General features: G+C 36.4%; 1 protein-coding gene across 1 annotated transcript; it reads left to right on the top strand.

The window, feature by feature from the left end:
• Positions 1-2,246: 2,246 nt before the first annotated feature.
• Positions 2,247-21,179, top strand: LOC117333057. The gene is made up of 5 exons (XM_033892180.1): positions 2,247-2,388; positions 6,252-6,428; positions 6,913-7,134; positions 8,112-8,263; positions 20,837-21,179. The coding sequence occupies exons 1-5, from the start codon at positions 2,322-2,324 to the stop codon at positions 21,059-21,061; spliced, it is 843 nt and encodes a 280-aa protein (XP_033748071.1). The 5' UTR covers positions 2,247-2,321; the 3' UTR covers positions 21,062-21,179.
• Positions 21,180-26,216: the final 5,037 nt, after the last annotated feature.

Raw genomic sequence — 26,216 nt, 5'->3', positions numbered from 1 at the left:
ACAACACCGGTATACTAGTAACAACACCTGTATACTAGTAACAACACCTGTATACTAGTAATGACACCTGTATACTAGTAACAACACCTGTATACTAGTAACAACACCTGTATACTAGTAACACCTGTATACTAGTAACAACACCTGTATACTAGTAACAACACCTGTATACTAGTAACACCTGTATACTAGTAACAACACCTGTATACTAGTAATGACACCTGTATACTAGTAACAACACCTGTATACTAGTAACAACACCTGTATACTAGTAATGACACCTGTATACTAGTAACAACACCTGTATACTAGTAACAACACCTGTATACTAGTAATGACACCTGTATACTAGTAACAACACCTGTATACTAGTAATGACACCTGTATACTAGTAACAACACCTGTATACTAGTAACAACACCTGTATACTAGTAATGACACCTGTATACTAGTTACAATACCTGTATACTAGTAACAACACCTGTATACTAGTAACAACACCTGTATACTAGTAACAACACCTGTATACTAGTAATGACACCTGTATACTAGTAACAACACCTGTATACTAGTAACAACACCTGTATACTAGTAACAACACCTGTATACTAGTAATGACACCTGTATACTAGTAACAACACCTGTATACTAGTAATGACACCTGTATACTAGTAACAACACCTGTATACTAGTAATGACACCTGTATACTAGTAACAACACCTGTATACTAGTAACAACACCTGTATACTAGTAATGACACCTGTATACTAGTAACAACACCTGTATACTAGTAACAACACCTGTATACTAGTAATGACACCTGTATACTAGTAACAACACCTGTATACTATATACAACTCTTTTTATAACCCTAATAAGAATACATGTACGAAGAAGGCCCTGAATGATTTTCTAAATATAGCGGGCATCTCAATAAAGCCTTCATTTACGGAATATCACCTAAAAGTTACGATCCTGTTAGCTGTACCTTACAGTTTTGTGTTTTTATTTATTCAATAAGTATCAATATTTTTCACCAAACCTGGAACATAGTTACAATGTAGTATAGACATATCAACACACTTTACAGAGTACATGATTTGTTTGTTTGTTTTTGTTTAACGTCCTATTAACAGCCAGGGTCATTTAAGGACGTGCCAGGTTTTGGAGGTGGAGGAAAGCCGGAGTACCCGGAGAAAAACCACCGGCCTACGGTCAGTACCTGGCAACTGCCCCACGTAGGTTTCGAACTCGCAACCCAGAGGTGGAGGGCTAGTGTTAAAGTGTCGGGACATCTTAACCACTCGGCCACCGCGGCCCCTCAGAGTACATGAACTTTACAATATTGTTGCTGCATTTTGAGTAAAAAAAATGGAGTTCTGGAAATTAATATAAAATCGCTATTGCTTCTCAAATTCATTTATAAATTAGTTTAAAGCCTAGTTGGAATGAATTCTATAATAAAACAAATTATTTTCCTTTCACCTTTTAGAAAAATTGATTTTTGGGGTAAAGTGACATATTTACGGCGGAACAGAGGTGACATGAAAAAGATAATTTTTTTTATGTACGGCTAAATACGTTTTTACGTGCTAACGTAAAAACGTTTATGTGCTCACGTAAATAACTTTTACGTGAGCACGTAAAGGGAAAAAAAATCAGCCGATATAGTCGATATAAAAAATACATAAAAAAAATTTTTTAGCCGTACATAAAAAAAAAAGAAAAGAAAATTCATGTCGCCTCTGTTCCGCCGTACATATCTAATTAAACATGTTGCGATGAGGTTTTTTTTTCCTCCTCTACGATGCATTCAGCAACATAGCAATCGTAACACGTAGCCGATGTTAAAACCTCATACCGTTAGTCTGAGACCACTTTTAACATCTTGGCCAATGTCGAGTACCATCTCGGCCAATGTCGATTACCATCTCGGCCAATGTCGAGTACCATCTCGGCCATTTCCGACAAGACTCGGAAATTGGAGCTTGACGGCACAAACCGGGATGTTGTGATAGGTGTTAGATTCTCGATCACCTCACGTGACCTTTCAGTAGCTGATACCTCCATACAAATATAGGACGCAGACATACAACAATATAAATGACAGGACAGTATTGTAGAATTTCTACTCGTCATGGGCTTGCTGTCATTTAATATCTATTTAAACAATTGTACATGTTAGGTTGAAATAAAACAAAGAAATCGGCATATTTCTGATTGACCAAGGAATTGGCTATCTTATCTAAACAGGCCTATATATAACCTGTATTTTTATCTATAACCGTCCTTGACCCTGTCACCAACTCCCACTGCCAAGATGTCTGTCCGAGAGTTTTTGGTCGTGGTATCCCTGGCCTGTGTGTCCAGCCACGCCGTACGTAATGGTGAGTACTCTACAAATGAATAGGGGGAAATTTCAGTCAAATGTATCTGTGTAACCCGACACATTACGGGGTCAATAAATTACGTCAAATGTACCTGTGTAACCCGACACATTACGGGGTCAATAAATTACGTCAAATGTACCTGTGTAACCCCACACTATGGGGTCAATAAATTACGTCAAATTTACCTGTGTAACCCGACATATTACGGGGTCAACAAATTACGTCATATTTAAGCATTGAACTGCTTTCAGTTGGAAGATATGTGCTGATGAATGCCAACTGGACAAAGGCAAATTTAATGAAGCGCGCTAGCGCTTCATGTTGAATTTGCCTTTGTCCAGTTGGCATTCATCAGCCCATAACTTCCAACTGAAAGCAGTTCAATGCTTATATTTACATTTGACAACGATTTTTAAAGACTATATCCAGGAATTTTGCTCCGACTATGAATGAACAAATTATTATCGTCAAAGACGGAACAGCCTTTTCAACAGCCATTTTTCGTTATCGCCGACGTGACAATTATGACGTCACCATATTAATGACGTCATGATAAAGAATTGGAAGTTATGGACTCATAACTTCCAAGTGAGCTTGGTAAAGTTATATAGTGGGGCTGCAGTGTAAATGTAAATATGTACATTTGTAACCCGACACATTACGGGGTTAATAAACTACGTCAAATTTACCTGTGTATCCCGACACACTATGGGGTCAATAAATGACGTCAAATTTACCTGTGTAACCCGACACACTATATGGGGTCAATAAATGACGTCAAATTTACCTGTGTAACCCGACACACTATATGGGGTCAATAAATGACGTCAAATTTACCTGTGTAACCCGACACACTATGGGGTCAATAAATTACGTCAAATTTACCTGTCTCATCCGCGACGCCTGCGATAAACAATACCTTGGTCCGAACTCCAGTGGAGAAAATACATTGTTTAATTAACAGATTATTATCAGTTAAAAAATGCTGTGTAAACTATATCACATATAAAAAACTATGCAGATTTCCTATGATCATTTGAGGATCTTGAAATATTGGCTTAAATGAAATAGAGAAAAACAACAACAACAACAAAAAACAACAAAAAAAAACAAAAAAACAAAAAACCTGATAACTATATTTTGAATGGTTCTTATGAAGAAAGAAGTGAGTTTTCTAAATGTAATAGTATATAAGAGATTAGTCATATAACATTGAGTAAGACATACAGGTAGTGAGGACATGAGACATACAGTACGGAGTAAGACATACAGGTAGTGAGGACATACGTCATACAGTATGGAGTAAGACATACAGGTAGTGAGGACAGGAGACATACAGTATGGAGTAAGACATACAGGTAGTGAGGACATACGTCATACAGTATGGAGTAAGACATACAGGTAGTGAGGACAGGAGACATACAGTACGGAGTAAGACATACAGGTAGTGAGGACATGAGACATACAGTACGGAGTAAGACATACAGTTAGTGAGGACATACGTCATACAGTATGGAGTAAGACATACAGGTAGTGAGGACAGGAGACATACAGTATGGAGTAAGACATACAGGTAGTGAGGACATGAGACATACAGTATGGAGTAAGACATACAGGTAGTGAGGACAGGAGACATACAGTATGGAGTAAGACATACAGGTAGTGAGGACATACGTCATACAGTACGGAGTAAGACATACAGGTAGTGAGGACAGGAGACATACAGTACGGAGTAAGACATACAGGTAGTGAGGACAGGAGACATACAGTACGGAGTAAGACATACGGGTAGTGAGGACAGGAGACATACAGTATGGAGTAAGACATACAGGTAGTGAGGACATGAGACATACAGTATGGAGTAAGACATACAGGTAGTGAGGACATACGTCATACAGTACGGAGTAAGACATACAGGTAGTGAGGACAGGAGACATACAGTACGGAGTAAGACATACAGGTAGTGAGGACAGGAGACATACAGTACGGAGTAAGACATACGGGTAGTGAGGACAGGAGACATACAGTATGGAGTAAGACATACAGGTAGTGAGGACAGGAGACATACAGTACGGAGTAAGACATACAGGTAGTGAGGACAGGAGTCATACAGTATGGAGTAAGACATACAGGTAGTGAGGTCAGGAGACATACAGTACGGAGTAAGACATACAGGTAGTGAGGACAGGAGACATACAGTATGGAGTAAGACATACAGGTAGTGAGGACAGGAGACATACAGTATGGAGTAAGACATACAGGTAGTGAGGACAGGAGACATACAGTACGGAGTAAGACATACGGGTAGTGAGGACAGGAGACATACAGGTATGGAGTAAGACATACAGGTAGTGAGGACATACGTCATACAGTATGGAGTAAGACATACAGGTAGTGAGGACAGGAGACATACAGTATGGAGTAAGACATACAGGTAGTGAGGACATGAGACATACAGTACGGAGTAAGACATACAGGTAGTGAGGACAGGAGACATACAGTACGGAGTAAGACATACAGGTAGTGAGGACAGGAGACATACAGGTAGTGAGGACATGAGTCATTCAGGTAGTGAGGACAGGAGTCATACAGTATGGAGTAAGACATACAGGTAGTGAGGACAGGAGACATACAGTACGGAGTAAGACATACAGGTAGTGAGGACATGAGACATACAGTATGGAGTAAGACATACAGGTAGTGAGGACAGGAGACACACAGTATGGAGTAAGACATACAGGTAGTGAGGACATGAGACATACAGTATGGAGTAAGACATACAGATAGTGAGGACATACGTCATACAGTATGGAGTAAGACATACAGGTAGTGAGGACATACGTCATACAGTATGGAGTAAGACATACAGGTAGTGAGGACAGGAGACATACAGTATGGAGTAAGACATACAGATAGTGAGGACATACGTCATACAGTATGGAGTAAGACATACAGGTAGTGAGGACATACGTCATACAGTATGGAGTAAGACATACAGGTAGTGAGGACAGGAGACATACAGTATGGAGTAAGACATACAGGTAGTGAGGACAGGAGACATACAGTACGGAGTAAGACATACAGGTAGTGAGGACATACGTCATACAGTATGGAGTAAGACATACAGGTAGTGAGGACAGGAGACATACAGTACGGAGTAAGACATACAGGTAGTGAGGACATACGTCATACAGTATGGAGTAAGACATACAGGTAGTGAGGACATACGTCATACAGTATGGAGTAAGACATACAGGTAGTGAGGACAGGAGACATACAGTATGGAGTAAGACATACAGGTAGTGAGGACATACGTCATACAGTATGGAGTAAGACATACAGGTAGTGAGGACATGAGACATACAGTACGGAGTAAGACATACAGGTAGTGAGGACATACGTCATACAGTATGGAGTAAGACATACAGGTAGTGAGGACATACGTCATACAGTATGGAGTAAGACATACAGGTAGTGAGGACAGGAGACATACAGTATGGAGTAAGACATACAGGTAGTGAGGACATTGCTGACATTGGTATGAATATTATCAATCGTAGAATGTATGCTATATTCCAACATGATTGTAGAGAAAAGATACACTGATCTTCGAAATGGTCCTTATTCGAACAAGTTAATAATCAACTTGTTTCAGAACAACTGCGGGCCAACACCTATAGGATGAACGTGTGTGACACTCGATTAATATGCGATGATTTAGAGGTTAGAGTGTCGTATAGAACTTAGGGATAGGAATTGTCTGTACACCTTGTTATGGTGTCGAGTAACACGTTATCTTATAGATAGTGAAACGCAATCAATAAATATTTCATCAATGACAATAAAATATTCCTCCCCAGGATGGATCGCCTTTATACGCCTTGACCAGTCCTCCGGCCACATCAGATATACAGTGACGGATGGACACTGGTCACTTGACGCTTTGGTGTCCCCGGAAGGAATCCTCAGACTTTGTGACGTCAATTCTGACCCCGCGTCTATTCTGGAAGCCGACCATGTCAAATGGAGGGAAATTGGTAACACATATTTCAATAAGTACAATTTATTTGCTTTTCAAGTCAGTTTTTTTTCTTGAATATCAACAATTTGTCCTAACCACTATCCCTTGCATTTTCTCTAATGTTTTTGTCAAAGATTGACTTCATACCTTAAATGGACAGGATTCCAAAGAGAAAAGTCGTAAGTATGGTGTTCCGTTAGGGCCAAATTTCCAATATCGCTCCTTCGCTCCTTCTACCTAAACGCGAAGGAGCGAGAACACGACGGCGAATGAGCAAAGTTCCATCGCTCCTTCGCCATCGTGTTTTCGCTCCTTCGTTCCTTCGCGTTTACGTCGAAGGAGCGAAGGAGCGATATTGGAAAGTTGACCCTAACGGAACACCATAAGTAAGGCTAAACGGAAAGAAACTGTGGACCGAACCGTAAAAATTGTCAGGAAATGGTAAATTGAATATATTTAGACCTTGGATGTACAATGTACGTTTTTCCCATTAAACACAGGAGAAGACACAGTTAGAAAATTGTTCGAGTCTTGTAGACGTATGGGAAATGTAAAGCGTGAAACTGACAAGGAAAACGGAAGTCAGGTCAAGGTCACCACTGCCTTGCCTTTTGCCCCGGAAGAGACTGGTGACCCTGCGGGCTCTAGGGGGTCAATTGCTATCTTCCCGGGAACAAAATGGTGTGGACTGGACAACAAGGCTTCGAATTATGACGATTTAGGTACGTGATGTTCTCCTTTAGTAATGACGATTTAGTCACGTGATGTTATCCTTTAGTAATGACGATTTAGTCACGTGATGTTCTCCTCTAGTAATGGCGATTTAGTCACGTGATGCTCTCCTCTAGTAATGACGATTTAGCTACGTGATACTCTCCTCTAGTAATGACGACTTAGTCACGTGATGCTCTCCTCTAGTAATGACGATTTAGTCACGTGATGCTCTCCTCTAGTAATGACGATTTAGTCACGTGATGCTCTCCTCTAATAATGACGATTTAGTCACGTGATGCTCTCCTCTAGTAATGACGATTTTGTCACGTGATGCTCTCCTCTAGTAATGACGATTTAGTCACGTGATGCTCTCCTCTAGTAATGACGATTTTGTCACGTGATGCTCTCCTCTAGTAATGACGATTTAGTCACGTGATGATCTCCTCTAGTAATGACGATTTAGTCACGTGATGCTCTCCTCTAGTAATGACGATTTAGTCACGTGATGCTCTCCTCTAGTAATGAGTTATTAGAATCATCAGTATCTGGATGTCTGGTCTGGTGTTATTAGAATCATCAGTATCTGGATATCTGGTCTGATGTTATTAGAATCATCAGTATCTGGATATCTGGTCTGGTGTTATTAGAATCATCAGTATCTGGATGTCTGGTCTGGTGTTATTAGAATCATCAGTATCTGGATATCTGGTCTGGTGTTATTAGAATCATCAGTATCTGGATGTCTGGTCTGGCTGTTATTAGAATCATCAGTATCTGGATGTCTGGTCTGGTGTTATTAGAATCATCAGTATCTGGATGTCTGGTCTGGTGTTATTAGAATCATCAGTATCTGGGTGTCTGGTCTGGTGTTATTAGAATCATCAGTATCTGGATATCTGGTTTGAAGTTTTAAATTGCACATAACGAAAATAGATAATCTAAAATAAGATTATTTTCACCAGCTGTGAGTATTGTGAATGTCCAGGTGAACACCGTGCCACTGACAGCTGTTGTCGGACTCATGACCACTGTCCATACTTCATAGACCACTTCGAGACCAAATATCACTTCCGGAACCCGTACCCATGGACTCTGAGTTACTGTGACTGTGACAATGGTCTCTACAACTGTCTGAAGGTAATCAGATCAATAACAACTGTCTAAAGGTAACCAGATCAATAACAACTGTCTGAAAGGTAATCAGATCAATAACAACTGTCTAAAGGTAACCAGATCAATAACAACTGTCTAAAGGTAACCAGATCAATAACAACTGTCTAAAGGTAATCAGATCAATAACAACTGTCTAAAGGTAATCAGATCAATAACAACTGTCTAAAGGTAATCAGATCAATAACAACTGTCTAAAGGTAACCAGATCAATAACAACTATCTAAAGGTAACCAGATCAATAACAACTGTCTAAAGGTAACCAGATCAATAACAACTGTCTAAAGGTAACCAGATCAATAACAACTGTCTAAAGGTAACCAGATCAATAATAACTGTCTAAAGGTAACCAGATCAATAACAACTGTCTAAAGGTAACAAGATCAATAACAACTGTCTAAAGGTAACCAGATCAATAATAACTGTCTAAAGGTAATCAGATCAATAACAACTGTCTAAAGGTAACCAGATCAATAACAACTGTCTAAAGGTAACCAGATCAATAACAACTGTCTAAAGGTAACCAGATCAATAATAACTGTCTAAAGGTAACCAGATCAATAACAACTGTCTAAAGGTAACCAGATCAATAACAACTGTCTCAAGGTAACCAGATCAATAACAACTGTCTAAAGGTAATCAGATCAATAACAACTATCTAAAGGTAATCAGATCGATAATAACTGTCTAAAGGTAACCAGATCAATAACAACTGTCTAAAGGTAATCAGATCAATAACAACTGTCTAAAGGTAACCAGATCAATAACAACTGTCTAAAGGTAACCAGATCAATAACAACTGTCTAAAGGTAATCAGATCAATAACAACTGTCTAAAGGTAACCAGATCAATTACAACTGTCTAAAGGTAATCAGATCGATAATAACTGTCTAAAGGTAACCAGATCAATAACAACTATCTAAAGGTAATCAGATCGATAATAACTGTCTAAAGGTAACCAGATCAATAACAACTGTCTAAAGGTAACCAGATCAATAACAACTGTCTAAAGGTAACCAGATCAATAACAACTGTCTAAAGGTAACCAGATCAATAACAACTGTCTAAAGGTAACCAGATCAATAACAACTGTCTAAAGGTAATCAGATCAATAATAATTGTCTAAAGGTAACCAGATCAATAACAACTGTCTAAAGGTAATCAGATCAATAACAACTGTCTCAAGGTAACCAGATCAATAACAACTGTCTAAAGGTAATCAGATCAATAACAACTATCTAAAGGTAATCAGATCGATAATAACTGTCTAAAGGTAACCAGATCAATAACAACTGTCTAAAGGTAACCAGATCAATAACAACTGTCTAAAGGTAATCAGATCAATAACAACTGTCTAAAGGTAACCAGATCAATTACAACTGTCTAAAGGTAATCAGATCGATAATAACTGTCTAAAGGTAACCAGATCAATAACAACTATCTAAAGGTAATCAGATCGATAATAACTGTCTAAAGGTAACCAGATCAATAACAACTGTCTAAAGGTAACCAGATCAATAACAACTGTCTAAAGGTAACCAGATCAATAACAACTGTCTAAAGGTAACCAGATCAATAACAACTGTCTAAAGGTAACCAGATCAATAACAACTGTCTAAAGGTAATCAGATCAATAACAACTTGTCTAAAGGTAACCAGATCAATAACAACTGTCTAAAGGTAATCAGATCAATAACAACTGTCTAAAGGTAATCAGATCAATAACAACTGTCTAAAGGTAACCAGATCAATAATAATTGTCTAAAGGTAACCAGATCAATAACAACTGTCTAAAGGTAATCAGATCAATAACAACTGTCTAAAGGTAACCAGATCAATAATAATTGTCTAAAGGTAACCAGATCAATAACAACTGTCTAAAGGTAATCAGATCAATAATAACTGTCTAAAGGTAACCAGATCAATAACAACTGTCTAAAGGCAACCAGATCAATAATAACTGTCTAAAGGTAACCAGATCAATAACAACTGTCTAAAGGTAATCAGATCAATAACAACTGTCTAAAGGTTATCAGATCAATAACAACTGTCTAAAGGTAACCAGATCAATAACAACTGTCTAAAGGTAACCAGATCAATAACAACTGTCTAAAGGTAACCAGATCAATAACAACTGTCTAAAGGTAACCAGATCAATAACAACTGTCTAAAGGTAACCAGATCAATAACAACTGTCTAAAGGTTACCAGATCAATAACAACTATCTAAAGGTAACCAGATCAATAACAACTGTCTAAAGGTAACCAGATCAATAACAACTGTCTAAAGGTAACCAGATCAATAACAACTGTCTAAAGGTAACCAGATCAATAACAACTGTCTAAAGGTAACCAGATCAATAACAACTGTCTAAAGGTAATCAGATCAATAACAACTGTCTAAAGGTAACCAGATCAATAACAACTGTCTAAAGGTAACCAGATCGATAACAACTGTCTAAAGGTAACCAGATCAATAACAACTGTCTAAAGGTAACCAGATCGATAACAACTGTCTAAAGTAATCAGATCAATAACAACTGTCTAAAGGTAACCAGATCAATAACAACTGTCTAAGGTAACCAGATCAATAACAACTGTCTAAAGGTAACCAGATCAATAACAACTGTCTAAAGGTAACCAGATCGATAACAACTGTCTAAAGGTAACCAGATCAATAACAACTGTCTAAAGGTAACCAGATCAATAATAACTGTCTAAAGGTAACCAGATCAATAACAACTGTCTAAAGGTAATCAGATCAATAACAACTGTCTAAAGGTAACCAGATCAATAATAATTGTCTAAAGGTAACCAGATCAATAACAACTGTCTAAAGGTAATCAGATCAATAATAACTGTCTAAAGGTAACCAGATCAATAACAACTGTCTAAAGGTAACCAGATCAATAATAACTGTCTAAAGGTAACCAGATCAATAACAACTGTCTAAAGGCAACCAGATCAATAACAACTGTCTAAAGGTAATCAGATCAATAACAACTGTCTAAAGGTTATCAGATCAATAACAACTGTCTAAAGGTAACCAGATCAATAACAACTGTCTAAAGGTAACCAGATCAATAACAACTGTCTAAAGGTAACCAGATCAATAACAACTGTCTAAAGGTAACCAGATCAATAACAACTGTCTAAAGGTAACCAGATCAATAACAACTGTCTAAAGGTAACCAGATCAATAACAACTGTCTAAAGGTAACCAGATCAATAACAACTGTCTAAAGGTAACCAGATCAATAACAACTGTCTAAAGGTTACCAGATCAATAACAACTATCTAAAGGTAACCAGATCAATAACAACTGTCTAAAGGTAACCAGATCAATAACAACTTTCTAAAGGTAACCAGATCAATAACAACTGTCTAAAGGTAACCAGATCAATAACAACTGTCTAAAGGTAATCAGATCAATAATAACTGTCTAAAAGTAATCAGATCAATAACAACTGTCTAAAGGTAACCAGATCAATAACAACTGTCTAAAGGTAACCAGATCGATAACAACTGTCTAAAGGTAACCAGATCAATAACAACTGTCTAAAGGTAACCAGATCGATAACAACTGTCTGAAGGTAATCAGATCAATAACAACTGTCTAAAGGTAACCAGATCAATAACAACTGTCTTAAGGTAACCAGATCAATAACAGCTGTTTAAAGGTAACCAGATCAATAATAACTGTCTAAAGGTAACCAAATCGATAACAACTGTCTAAAGGTAACCAGATCAATAACAACTGTCTAAAGGTAACCAGATCAATAATAATTGTCTAAAGGTAACCAGATCAATAACAACTGTCTAAAGGTAATCAGATCAATAACAACTGTCTAAAGGTAACCAGATCAATAATAATTGTCTAAAGGTAACCAGATCAATAACAACTGTCTAAAGGTAATCAGATCAATAATAACTGTCTAAAGGTAACCAGATCAATAACAACTGTCTAAAGGCAACCAGATCAATAATAACTGTCTAAAGGTAACCAGATCAATAACAACTGTCTAAAGGTAATCAGATCAATAACAACTGTCTAAAGGTTATCAGATCAATAACAACTGTCTAAAGGTAACCAGATCAATAACAACTGTCTAAAGGTAACCAGATCAATAACAACTGTCTAAAGGTAACCAGATCAATAACAACTGTCTAAAGGTAACCAGATCAATAACAACTGTCTAAAGGTAACCAGATCAATAACAACTGTCTAAAGGTAACCAGATCAATAACAACTATCTAAAGGTAACCAGATCAATAACAACTGTCTAAAGGTAACCAGATCAATAACAACTGTCTAAAGGTAACCAGATCAATAACAACTGTCTAAAGGTAACCAGATCAATAACAACTGTCTAAAGGTAACAAGATCAATAACAACTATCTAAAGGTAACCAGATCAATAACAACTGTCTAAAGGTAACCAGATCAATAACAACTGTCTAAAGGTAACCAGATCAATAACAACTATCTAAAGGTAACCAGATCAATAACAACTGTCTAAAAGTAATCAGATCAATAACAACTGTCTAAAGGTAACCAGATCGATAACAACTGTCTGAAGGTAATCAGATCAATAACAACTGTCTAAAGGTAACCAGATCAATAACAACTGTCTTAAGGTAACCAGATCAATAACAGCTGTTTAAAGGTAACCAGATCAATAATAACTGTCTAAAGGTAACCAAATCGATAACAACTGTCTAAAGGTAACCAGATCAATAACAACTGTCTAAAGGTAATCAGATCAATAACAACTGTCTAAAGGTAACCAGATCAATAATAACTGTCTAAAGGTAACCAGATCGATAACAACTGTCTAAAGGTAACCAGATCAATAACAACTGTCTAAAGGTAACCAGATCAATAACAACTGTCTAAAGGTAATCAGATCGATAATAACTGTCTAAAGGTAACCAGATCAATAACAACTGTCTCAAGGTAATCAGATCAATAACAACTGTCTAAAGGTAACCAGATCAATAACAACTGTCTAAAGGTAACCAGATCAATAACAACTGTCTAAAGGTAACCAGATCGATAACAACTGTCTAAAGGTAACCAGATCAATAACAACTGTCTAAAGGTAACCAGATCGATAACAACTGTCTGAAGGTAATCAGATCAATAACAACTGTCTAAAGGTAACCAGATCAATAACAACTGTCTAAAGGTAACCAGATCAATAACAGCTGTTTAAAGGTAACCAGATCAATAATAACTGTCTAAAGGTAACCAGATCGATAACAACTGTCTAAAGGTAACCAAATCAATAACAACTGTCTAAAGGTAATCAGATCAATAACAACTGTCTAAAGGTAACCAGATCAATAATAACTGTCTAAAGGTAACTAGATCGATAACAACTGTCTAAAGGTAACCAGATCAATAACAACTGTCTAAAGGTAATCAGATCAATAACAACTGTCTAAAGGTAACCAGATCAATAACAACTGTCTAAAGGTAATCAGATCGATAACAACTGTCTAAAGGTAACCAGATCAAAAATAACTGTCTAAAGGTAATCAGATCGATAACAACTGTCTAAAGGTAATCAGATCGATAACAACTGTCTAAAGGTTACCAGATCAATAACAACTGTCTAAAGGTAACCAGATCAATAACAACTGTCTAAAGGTAACCAGATCAAAAACAACTGTCTAAAGGTAATCAGATCAATAACAACTGTCTAAAGGTAACCAGATCAATAACAACTGTCTAAAGGTAACCAGATCAATAACAACTGTCTAAAGGTAACCAGATCAATAATAACTGTCTAAAGGTAACCAGATCAATAACAACTGTCTAAAGGTAACCAGATCAATAACAACTGTCTAAAGGTAACCAGATCAATAACAACTGTCTAAAGGTAACCAGATCAAAAATAACTGTCTAAAGGTAACCAGACCGATAACAACTGTCTAAAGGTAACCAGATCAATAACAACTATCTAAAGATAACCAGATCAATAACAACTGTCTAAAGGTTATCAGATCAATAACAACTGTCTAAAGGTAACCAGATCAATAACAACTGTCTAAAGGTAACCAGATCAATAACAACTATCTAAAGGTAACCAGATCAATAACAACTGTCTAAAGGTAACCAGATCAATAACAACTTTCTAAAGGTAACCAGATCAACAATAACTGTCTAAAGGTAATCAGATCAATAATAACTGTCTAAAGGTAACCAGATCAATAACAACTGTCTAAAGGTAACCAGATCAACAATAACTGTCTAAAGGTAATCAGATCAATAATAACTGTCTAAAGGTAACCAGATCAATAACAACTGTCTAAAGGTAATCAGATCAATAACAACTGTCTAAAGGTAACCAGATCAATAACAACTATCTAAAGGTAACCAGATCAATAACAACTGTCTAAAGGTAACCAGATCAATAACAACTGTCTAAAGGTAACCAGATCAACAATAACTGTCTAAAGGTAATCAGATCAATAATAACTGTCTAAAGGTAACCAGATCAATAACAACTGTCTAAAGGAAATCAGATCAATAACAACTGTCTAAAGGTAACCAGATCAATAACAACTGTCTAAAGGTAACAAGATCAATAACAACTGTCTAAAGGTAATCAGATCAATAACAACTGTCTAAAGGTAACCAGATCGATAACAACTGTCTAAAGGTAACAAGATCAATAACAACTGTCTAAAAGTAATCAGATCAATAACAACTGTCTAAAGGTAATCAGATCGATAATAACTGTCTAAAGGTAACCAAATCGATAACAACTGTCTAAAGGTAACCAGATCAATAACAACTGTCTAAAGGTAAACAGATCAATAACAACTGTCTAAAGGTAATCAGATCAATAACAACTGTCTAAAGGTAATCAGATCGATAATAACTGTCTAAAGGTAACCAGATCAATAACAACTGTCTAAAGGTAACCAGATCAATAACAACTGTCTAAAGGTAATCAGATCAATAACAACTGTCTCAAGGTAATCAGATCAATAACAACTGTCTAAAGGTAATCAGATCAATAACAACTGTCTAAAGGTAATCAGATCGATAATAACTGTCTAAAGGTAACCAGATCAATAACAACTGTCTAAAGGTAACCAGATCAATAACAACTGTCTAAAGGTAATCAGATCAATAACAACTGTCTAAAGGTAATCAGATCAATAACAACTGTCTAAAGGTAACCAGATCAATAACAACTGTCTAAAGGTAACCAGATCAATAACAACTGTATCAAGGTAACCAGATCAATAACAACTATCTAAAGGTAACCAGATCAATAATAACTGTCTAAAGGTAACAAGATCAATAACAACTGTCAAAAGGTAACCAGATCAATAACAACTGTCTAAAGGTAACAAGATCAATAACAACTGTCAAAAGGTAACCAGATCAATAACAACTGTCTAAAGGTAACCAGATCAATAATAACTGTCTAAAGGTAATCAGATCGATAATAACTGTCTAAAGGTAACCAGATCAATAACAACTGTCTAAAGGTAACCAGATTGATTACAACTGTCTAAAGGTAACCAGATCAATAACAACTGTCTAAAGGTAACCAGATCAATAATAACTGTCTAAAGGTAACCAGATCGATAACAACTGTCTAAAGGTAACCAGATCAATAACAACTATCTAAAGGTAACCAGATCAATAACAACTGTCTAAAGGTAACCAGATCAATAACAACTGTCTAAAGGTAACCAGATCAATAACAGCTGTTTAAAGGTAACCAGATCAATAACAACTGTCTAAAGGTAACCAGATCAATAACAACTGTCTAAAGGTAACCAGATCAATAATAACTGTCTAAAGGTAACCAGATCAATAACAACTGTCTAAAGGTAACCAGATCAATAACAACTGTCTAAAGGTAACCAGATCAATAACAACTGTCTAAAGGTAATCCAGATCAATAACAACTGTCTAAAGGTAACCAGATCAATAACAACTGTCTAAAGGTAACCAGATCAATAACAACTGTCTAAAGGTAACCAGATCAATAACAACTGTCTAAAGGTAACCAGATCAATAACAACTGTCTAAAGGTAACCAGATCAATAACAACTGTCTAAAGGTAACCAGATCAATAACAACTGTCTAAAGGTAACCAGATCAATAACAACTGTCTAAAGGTAATCAGATCAATAACAACTGTCTAAAGGTAACCAGATCAATAACAACTGTCTAAAGGTAACCAGATCAATAACAACTGTCTAAAGGTAATCAGATCAATAACAACTGTCTAAAGGTAACCAGATCAATAACAACTGTCTAAAGGTAACCAGATCAATAACAACTGTCTAAAGGTAACCAGATCAATAACAACTGTCTAAAGGTAACCAGATCAATAACAACTGTCTAAAGGTAACCAGATCAATAACAACTGTCTAAAGGTAACCAGATCAATAACAACTGTCTAAAGGTAACCAGATCAATAACAACTGTCTAAAGGTAATCAGATCAATAACAACTGTCTAAAGGTAACCAGATCAATAACAACTGTCTAAAGGTAACCAGATCAATAAAACTGTCTAAAGGTAACCAGATCAATAACAACTGTCTAAAGGTAACCAGATCAATAACAACTGTCTAAAGGTAATCAGATCAATAACAACTGTCTAAAGGTAACCAGATCAATAACAACTGTCTAAAGGTAACCAGATCAATAACAACTGTCTAAAGGTAACCAGATCAATAACAACTGTCTAAAGGTAACCAGATCAATAACAACTGTCTAAAGGTAACCAGATCAATAACAACTGTCTAAAGGTAACCAGATCAATAACAACTGTCTAAAGGTAATCAGATCAATAACAACTGTCTAAAGGTAACCAGATCAATAACAACTGTCTAAAGGTAACCAGATCAATAATAACTGTCTAAAGGTAATCAGATCAATAATAACTGTCTAAAGGTAACCAGATCAATAACAACTGTCTAAAGGTAACCAGATCAATAACAACTGTCTAAAGGTAACCAGATCAATAACAACTGTCTAAAGGTAACCAGATCAATAACAACTGTCTAAAGGTAACCAGATCAATAACAACTGTCTAAAGGTAACCAGATCAATAACAACTGTCTAAAGGTAACCAGATCAATAACAACTGTCTAAAGGTAACCAGATCAATAACAACTGTCTAAAGGTAACCAGATCAATAACAACTGTCTAAAGGTAACCAGATCAATAACAACTGTCTAAAGGTAACCAGATCAATAACAACTGTCTAAAGGTAACCAGATCGATAACAACTGTCTAAAGGTAACCAGATCAATAACAAATCTCTAAAGGTAACCAGATCAATAATAACTGTCTAAAGGTAACCAGATCGATAACAACTGTCTAAAGGTAACCAGATCAATAACAACTGTCTAAAGGTAACCAGATCAATAACAACTGTCTAAAGGTAATCAGATCGATAATAACTGTCTAAAGGTAACCAGATCAACAATAACTGTCTAAAGGTAATCAGATCAATAATAACTGTCTAAAGGTAACCAGATCAATAACAACTGTCTAAAGGTAACCAGATCAATAATAACTGTCTAAAGGTAATCAGATCAATAACAACTGTCTAAAGGTAACCAGATCAATAACAACTGTCTAAAGGTAATCAGATCAATAACAACTGTCTAAAGGTAACCAGATCAATAACAACTGTCTAAAGGTAACCAGATCAATAACAACTGTCTAAAGGTAACAAGATCAATAACAACTGTCTAAAGGTAACCAGATCGATAACAACTGTCTAAATGTAATCAGATCAATAATAACTGTCTAAAGGTAACCAGATCAATAACAACTGTCTAAAGGTAACCAGATCAATAACAACTGTCTAAAGGTAACCAGATCAATAACAACTGTCTAAAGGTAATCAGATCAATAACAACTGTCTAAAGGTAACCAGATCAATAACAACTGTCTAAAGGTAACCAGATCAATAATAACTGTCTAAAGGTAATCAGATCAATAACAACTGTCTAAAGGTAACCAGATCAATAACAACTATCTAAAGGTAACCAGATCAATAACAACTGTCTAAAGGTAACCAGATCAATAACAACTGTCTAAAGGTAACCAGATCAATAACAGCTGTTTAAAGGTAACCAGATCAATAACAACTGTCTAAAGGTAACCAGATCGATAACAACTGTCTAAAGGTAACCAGATCAATAACAACTGTCTAAAGGTAATCAGATCAATAACAACTGTCTAAATGTAACCAGATCGATAATAACTGTCTCAAGGTAACCAGATCAATAATAACTGTCTAAAGGTAACCAGATCAATAACAACTGTCTAAAGGTAACCAGATCAATAACAACTGTATCAAGGTAACCAGATCAATAACAACTGTCTAAGGTAACCAGATCAATAACAACTGTCTAAAGGTAACCAGATCAATAACAACTGTCTAAAGGTAATCAGATCAATAACAACTGTCTAAAGGTAAACCAGATCAATAACAACTGTCTAAAGGTAACCAGATCAATAACAACTGTCTAAAGGTAACCAGATCAATAACAACTGTCTAAAGGTAATCAGATCAATAACAACTGTCTAAAGGTAATCAGATCAATAACAACTGTCTAAAGGTAACCAGATCAATAACAACTGTCTAAAGGTAACCAGATCAATAACAACTGTCTAAAGGTAACCAGATCAATAACAACTGTCTAAAGGTAACCAGATCAATAACAACTGTCTAAAGGTAACCAGATCAATAACAACTGTCTAAAGGTAACCAGATCAATAACAACTGTCTAAAGGTAATCAGATCAATAACAACTGTCTAAAGGTAACCAGATCAATAACAACTGTCTAAAGGTAACCAGATCAATAATAACTGTCTAAAGGTAACCAGATCAATAATAACTGTCTAAAGGTAACCAGATCAATAACAACTGTCTAAAGGTAACCAGATCAATAACAACTGTCTAAAGGTAACCAGATCAATAACAACTGTCTAAAGGTAACCAGATCAATAATAACTGTCTAAAGGTAACCAGATCAATAACAACTGTCTAAAGGTAACCAGATCAATAACAACTGTCTAAAGGTAACCAGATCAATAACAACTGTCTAAAGGTAACCAGATCAATAACAACTGTCTAAAGGTAACCAGATCAATAACAACTGTCTAAAGGTAACCAGATCAATAACAACTGTCTAAAGGTAACCAGATCAATAACAACTGTCTAAAGGTAACCAGATCAATAACAACTGTCTAAAGGTAACCAGATCAATAACAACTGTCTAAAGGTAACCAGATCAATAACAACTGTCTAAAGGTAACCAGATCAATAACAACTGTCTAAAGGTAACCAGATCAATAACAACTGTCTAAAGGTAACCAGATCAATAAAACTGTCTAAGGTAACCAGATCAATAATAACTGTCTAAAGGTAACCAGATCAATAACAACTGTCTAAAGGTAACCAGATCAATAACAACTGTCTAAAGGTAACCAGATCAATAACAACTGTCTAAAGGTAACCAGATCAATAATAACTGTCTAAAGGTAACCAGATCAATAACAACTGTCTAAAGGTAACCAGATCAATAATAACTGTCTAAAGGTAACCAGATCAATAACAACTGTCTAAAGGTAACCAGATCAATAACAACTGTCTAAAGGTAACCAGATCAATAACAACTGTCTAAAGGTAACCAGATCAATAACAACTGTCTAAAGGTAACCAGATCAATAACAACTGTCTAAAGGTAACCAGATCAATAACAACTGTCTAAAGGTAACCAGATCAATAACAACTGTCTAAAGGTAACCAGATCAATAACAACTGTCTAAAGGTAACCAGATCAATAACAACTGTCTAAAGGTAACCAGATCAATAACAACTGTCTAAAGGTAACCAGATCAATAACAACTGTCTAAAGGTAACCAGATCAATAACAACTGTCTAAAGGTAACCAGATCAATAACAACTGTCTAAAGGTAACCAGATCAATAACAACTGTCTAAAGGTAACCAGATCAATAACAACTGTCTAAAGGTAACCAGATCAATAACAACTGTCTAAAGGTTACCAGATCAATAACAACTGTCTAAAGGTAACCAGATCAATAACAACTGTCTAAAGGTAACCAGATCAATAACAACTGTCTAAAGGTAACCAGATCAATAACAACTGTCTAAAGGTAACCAGATCAATAACAACTTTCTAAAGGTAACCAGATCAATAACAACTGTCTAAAGGTAACCAGATCAATAACAACTGTCTAAAGGTAACCAGATCAATAACAACTGTCTAAAGGTAACCAGATCAATAACAACTGTCTAAAGGTAATCAGATCAATAACTACTGTCTAAAGGTAATCAGATCAATAACAACTGTCTAAAGGTAACCAGATCAAGACAGCTGTAATCTGTAATGATACATCACCTCGATACAGCGTCATTAAAACTGACGTTCGATTAGTTTGAAGTCCAGAACCCCTGAATTTTCAGATACCAATAAACACGAAATGATATACGTATGCAGAAACAAGAGCTTTGTATTTTAGGGGGTAAATACCACCGTAGCGAATGAAGTTGGTGAAATGTTTTTCGGTCTCCTCGACGTCAAATGTTTCGATTTTGAAGATGGGTCGTACTGTTCTGAGGAACACCTGGGAGGTCTGTGGTGTGAGAAGGAAGGGTTTGGGGAGAAAGCAGTGACCAGGGACTTCCCTCACAAATGGGGAGATAGCACGGCCGGCTCTGTAGCCAAACCGGGACTTGTCGGCTAGGGAGGAAATTTCACCAGTATAGACCGGATTACAGTAAATCTTATAAGGCGGTATCTCAGCGTTGTTTTGTATTTTATTTTTTGTGTCGAGTAATCAAAATAAAAACTAATAATTTCAATTTTCATAGTTTTCTGCTCTAGACGATAAGGGTTAAAATGTCAAGGTCACGTTTTTACAGCTGGCTCCGTCTGAAATACTTATGCTTACGGTTGTCACGTGTACCCGATTTTTTTTTTTGTTAATGTTTTAATCATCCAGATTCTATATCTATCAATCGGTGATAACGAAATCACTAGAAATGCTCGAAAATATGACTTATTTTAGTTTGTGATTTAATTACAAACGTATTGATTCACTAATTGATAAACGTTGTATGATGTCATTTACATTTACGAAGGCAATAGGCCTTAAATTTTCCCCGCAGAGACGACTTTAGGAGTGGTCTCCCTTCGCACATCAGGTAGTAAGCTTAGACATTGTTGTAAACAGATTTCGAGGACTCGATCGAGGATAATCTCTCGTACACAATGAGAGCGATTTGAAACTTAAGGGTCAGGTGTGAGTGAATTCTGGAAATCGGCTACATCGATAATCTATACGTACCAATTTTAAATCACTAATTTTTAGCGATATGAGAAAAAAATGTGCAGGAAAATAGAATCATTCTTCATCTATACCACCGCGAAGCGTTTAAGAGCTCTGCATGTAGATATCAGATTACCAAGAATAGTAACACAGCATTGTCACAAATCATAACCAGTAACACAGCATTGTCACCAATCAGTACCAGTAACACAGCATTGTCACAAATCAGTACCAGTAACACAGCATTGTCACAAATCATTACCAGTAACACAGCATTGTCACAAATCAGTACCAGTAACACAGCATTGTCACAAATCAGTACCAGTAACACAGCATTGTCACAAATCATTACCAGTAACACAGCATTGTCACAAATCAGTACCAGTAACACAGCATTGTCACAAATCAGTACCAGTAACACAGCATTGTCACAAATCAGTACCAGTAACACAGCATTGTCACAAATCATTACCAGTAACACAGCATTGTCACAAATCAGTACCAGTAACACAGCATTGTCACAAATCAGTACCAGTAACACAGCATTGTCACAAATCAGTACCAGTAACACAGCATTGTCACAAATCAGTACCAGTAACACAGCATTGTCACAAATCAGTACCAGTAACACAGCATTGTCACAAATCATTACCAGTAACACAGCATTGTCACAAATCAGTACCAGTAACACAGCATTGTCACAAATCAGTACCAGTAACACAGCATTGTCACAAATCATTACCAGTAACACAGCATTGTCACAAATCAGTACCAGTAACACAGCATTGTCACAAATCAGTACCAGTAACACAGCATTGTCACAAATCAGTACCAGTAACACAGCATTGTCACAAATCAGTACCAGTAACACAGCATTGTCACAAATCATTACCAGTAACACAGCATTGTCACAAATCATTACCAGTAACACAGCATTGTCACAAATCATTACCAGTAACACAGCATTGTCACAAATCATTACCAGTAACACAGCATTGTCACAAATCAGTACCAGAGATGGCTATCTATTTGACCTAGTGTTCATTACCAGAGATGGCTATCTATTTGACCTAGTGTTCATTACCAGAGATTACCTAGTGTTCATTACCAGAGATGGGTATCTATTTGACCTAGTGTTCATTACCAGAGATGGCTATCTATTTGACCTAGTGTTCATTACCAGAGATGGCTATCTATTTGACCTAGTGTTCATTACCAGAGATGGCTATCTATTTGACCTAGTGTTCATTACCAGAGATGGCTATCTATTTGACCTAGTGTTCATTACCAGAGATGGCTATCTATTTGACCTAGTGTTCATTACCAGAGATGGCTATCTATTTGACCTAGTGTTCATTACCAGAGATGGCTATCTATTTGACCTAGTGTTCATTACCAGAGATGGCTATCTATTTGACCTAGTGTTCATTACCAGAGATTACCTAGTGTTCATTACCAGAGATGGGTATCTATTTGACCTAGTGTTCATTACCAGAGATGGGTATCTATTTGACCTAGTGTTCATTACCAGAGAAGGGTATCTATTTGACCTAGTGTTCATTACCAGAGATGGGTATCTATTTGACCTAGTGTTCATTACCAGAGATGGGTATCTATTTGACCTAGTGTTCATTACCAGAGATGGGTATCTATTTGACCTAGTGTTCATTACCAGAGATGGCTATCTATTTGACCTAGTGTTCATTACCAGAGATGGGTATCTATTTGACCTAGTGTTCATTACCAGAGATGGGTATCTATTTGACCTAGTGTTCATTACCAGAGATGGGTATCTATTTGACCTAGTGTTTATTACCAGAGATGGGTATCTATTTGTGTCTAATTCATTTACCATAACCTGGACTTCATTTTAAAGCTGTTAATAGTTTACCTCCCCAAACTACTTTAACAATGTTATGTATAATTGTACATACCATATGTTGGAAAGTAAAAACTACAGTCGTTATCATACAAAGTATATGTGAAATAACAAATACATTTCATTCGAAGGATGTCAATCTTTCACAGTTGTGCTGCCAGATGTTGGGTGTCAGTTTCATAAGTCACGTGATGAAGGAAACAAAAACCTCTGTGGAAAAAAGATGGCTAGGATAATGGAGAGAGCCAGATGCGCGCTGGGTATAAGAACTAGAAAACAGTCAACAGGGAATCGACTTGTCTGGAGAATCGTTAGAAACAAAGAACTTATCAAATTATGGGCTGTGGTTTCAATTATACCTATCTAAAAGTCTCACAGGGCGGATATACTAATAACAAGTAATTTCACAGTCCTCCCCCCTTTTGAGCTTATGGTGGTATCGTCTGTTCGCGTTAAGGGCCTTATCCATCAAAGATAATAAGGGAAGAAATGATTAAATGAACTTTGAATTGTAGTTGGGTGACGATTAGGAACCCCTTTCATGTTTCACTTGAACGAATTCAGATACCTATAACAATTATTCAAAATAGTTTCCATCAATATTAAAAATATTTGACTTCCGCACACAATATAAATCAATCAACATTGATGCGAATTCCACATCTATATAAGGACAACAACTATATATAATGCGATCTGTTACTTACCATTTACAGTTTACTTTTAATTCATTTTTGGGGCCGCGGTGGCCGAGTGGTTAAGGTGTCCCGACACTTTAACACTAGCCCTCCATCTCTGGTTTGCGAGTTCGAAACCTACGTGGGGCAGTTGCCAGGTACTGACCGTAGGCCGGTGGTTTTTCTCCGGGTACTCCGGCTTTCCTCCACCACACAAACCTGGCACGTCCTTAAATGACCCTAGCTATTAATAGGACGTTAAACAAAAACAAACCAAATCCTCTCTGTCCTATATGATCCTGGCTACGGGGACGTTAAACCCCTTAAAAACAGACTTCGTCCTCTCTTGTGTTAAATTAACAAGATCATGTTTATATTATACATGTATTTGCAAATTTTAAGTCCAAAGGTTCCGCTCTCAGGTCCTTTTATTTCAGAACATGCGGAAAGGAAACAATGAATGATGAAAGTTCGACAAAAGTCGAATGAACCTGATCATCAAATAGAAATATAACTCAGAAGATATATATATATATATATATAATGCCAAGTCCCCGTGGTATTGATCCCAGACCGTTTGCCGTGTAGTATTCAATGTTGGTGGTTCCATTTGACGTCTTACTAAGGTCAGTCTTCACCAGAAAACCAGGATACGTTTAGCCTCAAGGTCAGTCTTCACCAGAAAACCAGGATACGTTTAGCCTCAATGATCTAGTCGTTGCTAGTTGATGCACTGTTTACCTTACATTAATTTGTAGGAAAACGTGAACATTTTGCGGTTTATTCCTACTAATGCATAATACTGTACTAGAATGTATTTTCCTATTTATTTATACAGTAAGTGAAGCAGTTCGCTGTGCAACCTTCCTGCTCCGGTGGGAAATCGCAAGTGCACGTGCTCGCCTGGGATTTTGTTATCGAGAACGTGAAGTAAATAGTGTTATAAATAAATGCTGAGTGAGTTACATGTTATCAAATATACATTAGGAACAGACCAGAAAATTAATGAAGTGTTTGGAAACTTGATATGATTTTATCGAGGATCTGAATTGGTTTGGGTGGAAAACTGGCGGTGTTAAACGAAGTCGACCTTGAACTAGTTGTGGAATGATATTAAATAATGTGTGTAATTTATACAATTAAAATCTGTCTTATCTTATTTGTGAATATTCGAATGTATATAAACTACTATGATCTGATATCGGCACTGACTAAACACATATAGTTACTAGACCTTCATGGACATGTACGAGTGTTTAGATTACCGTATTCACTCTAAAATACCTCAATACACCTCATGGTATACACAAAAATAAACTCTTTTTCCTGATTACAAAAATAATTCAACAGTAAAAAAAAACTAAAAATGAAAGAAGAATAAAGAGTGCGCCGCATGAAATCTCAACTTATACAAATCGCAACAACATATCTTTTTTTTTTTATAAAGTACGAAGAAATTTTTGATAAAAAAACCCCTAAAAATAATAATAAAAAATGAATAAAAAAATAGAAACCTACCCCCAAAGTGATTATATTGAATGTTCTTGAAAATCAAACGTTGTTCTATGTCATTTCCGCTTGACATGTGGGACCAAGTCTCTTTCTTGTGGGGTATACGTCACTTCCGTTGGATGTCTGGAACCACGACGCAGTATGGTGTATTTTCTACGATGTATTTAACACAAGATGACATCTTTTGTAATCGTTTTAGAGATGTTGGTTTAATCACACCAGACGTCGTTAACTGTATATGTTCGATCAAACAAACAGGTAACGAGGGCCTGTATGACGATATGAAAACCGAGTCGCGTGTTTCTGGTCGGCGCTGCCTCGCCGCCCTGCGAAGTATAGTTAGTTTACAACAAGAAAAAAACATTGCATATACGAAGTTATATTATAATACTCGGAAGCATTTTTCAATCATACTTAACTGAGACAAAAAGGAAACGAAAATTACCCATTGAATGTCAAAATATAATCAGCAAGTGTCGTTTTTTACGTGAGAAGAAACGGT

Source organism: Pecten maximus, chromosome 8 (assembly GCF_902652985.1).
Source record: "Pecten maximus chromosome 8, xPecMax1.1, whole genome shotgun sequence".
Classification (NCBI taxonomy): Eukaryota; Metazoa; Mollusca; class Bivalvia; order Pectinida; family Pectinidae; genus Pecten; species Pecten maximus.
This window is presented reverse-complemented; position numbering and strand designations above follow the sequence as displayed.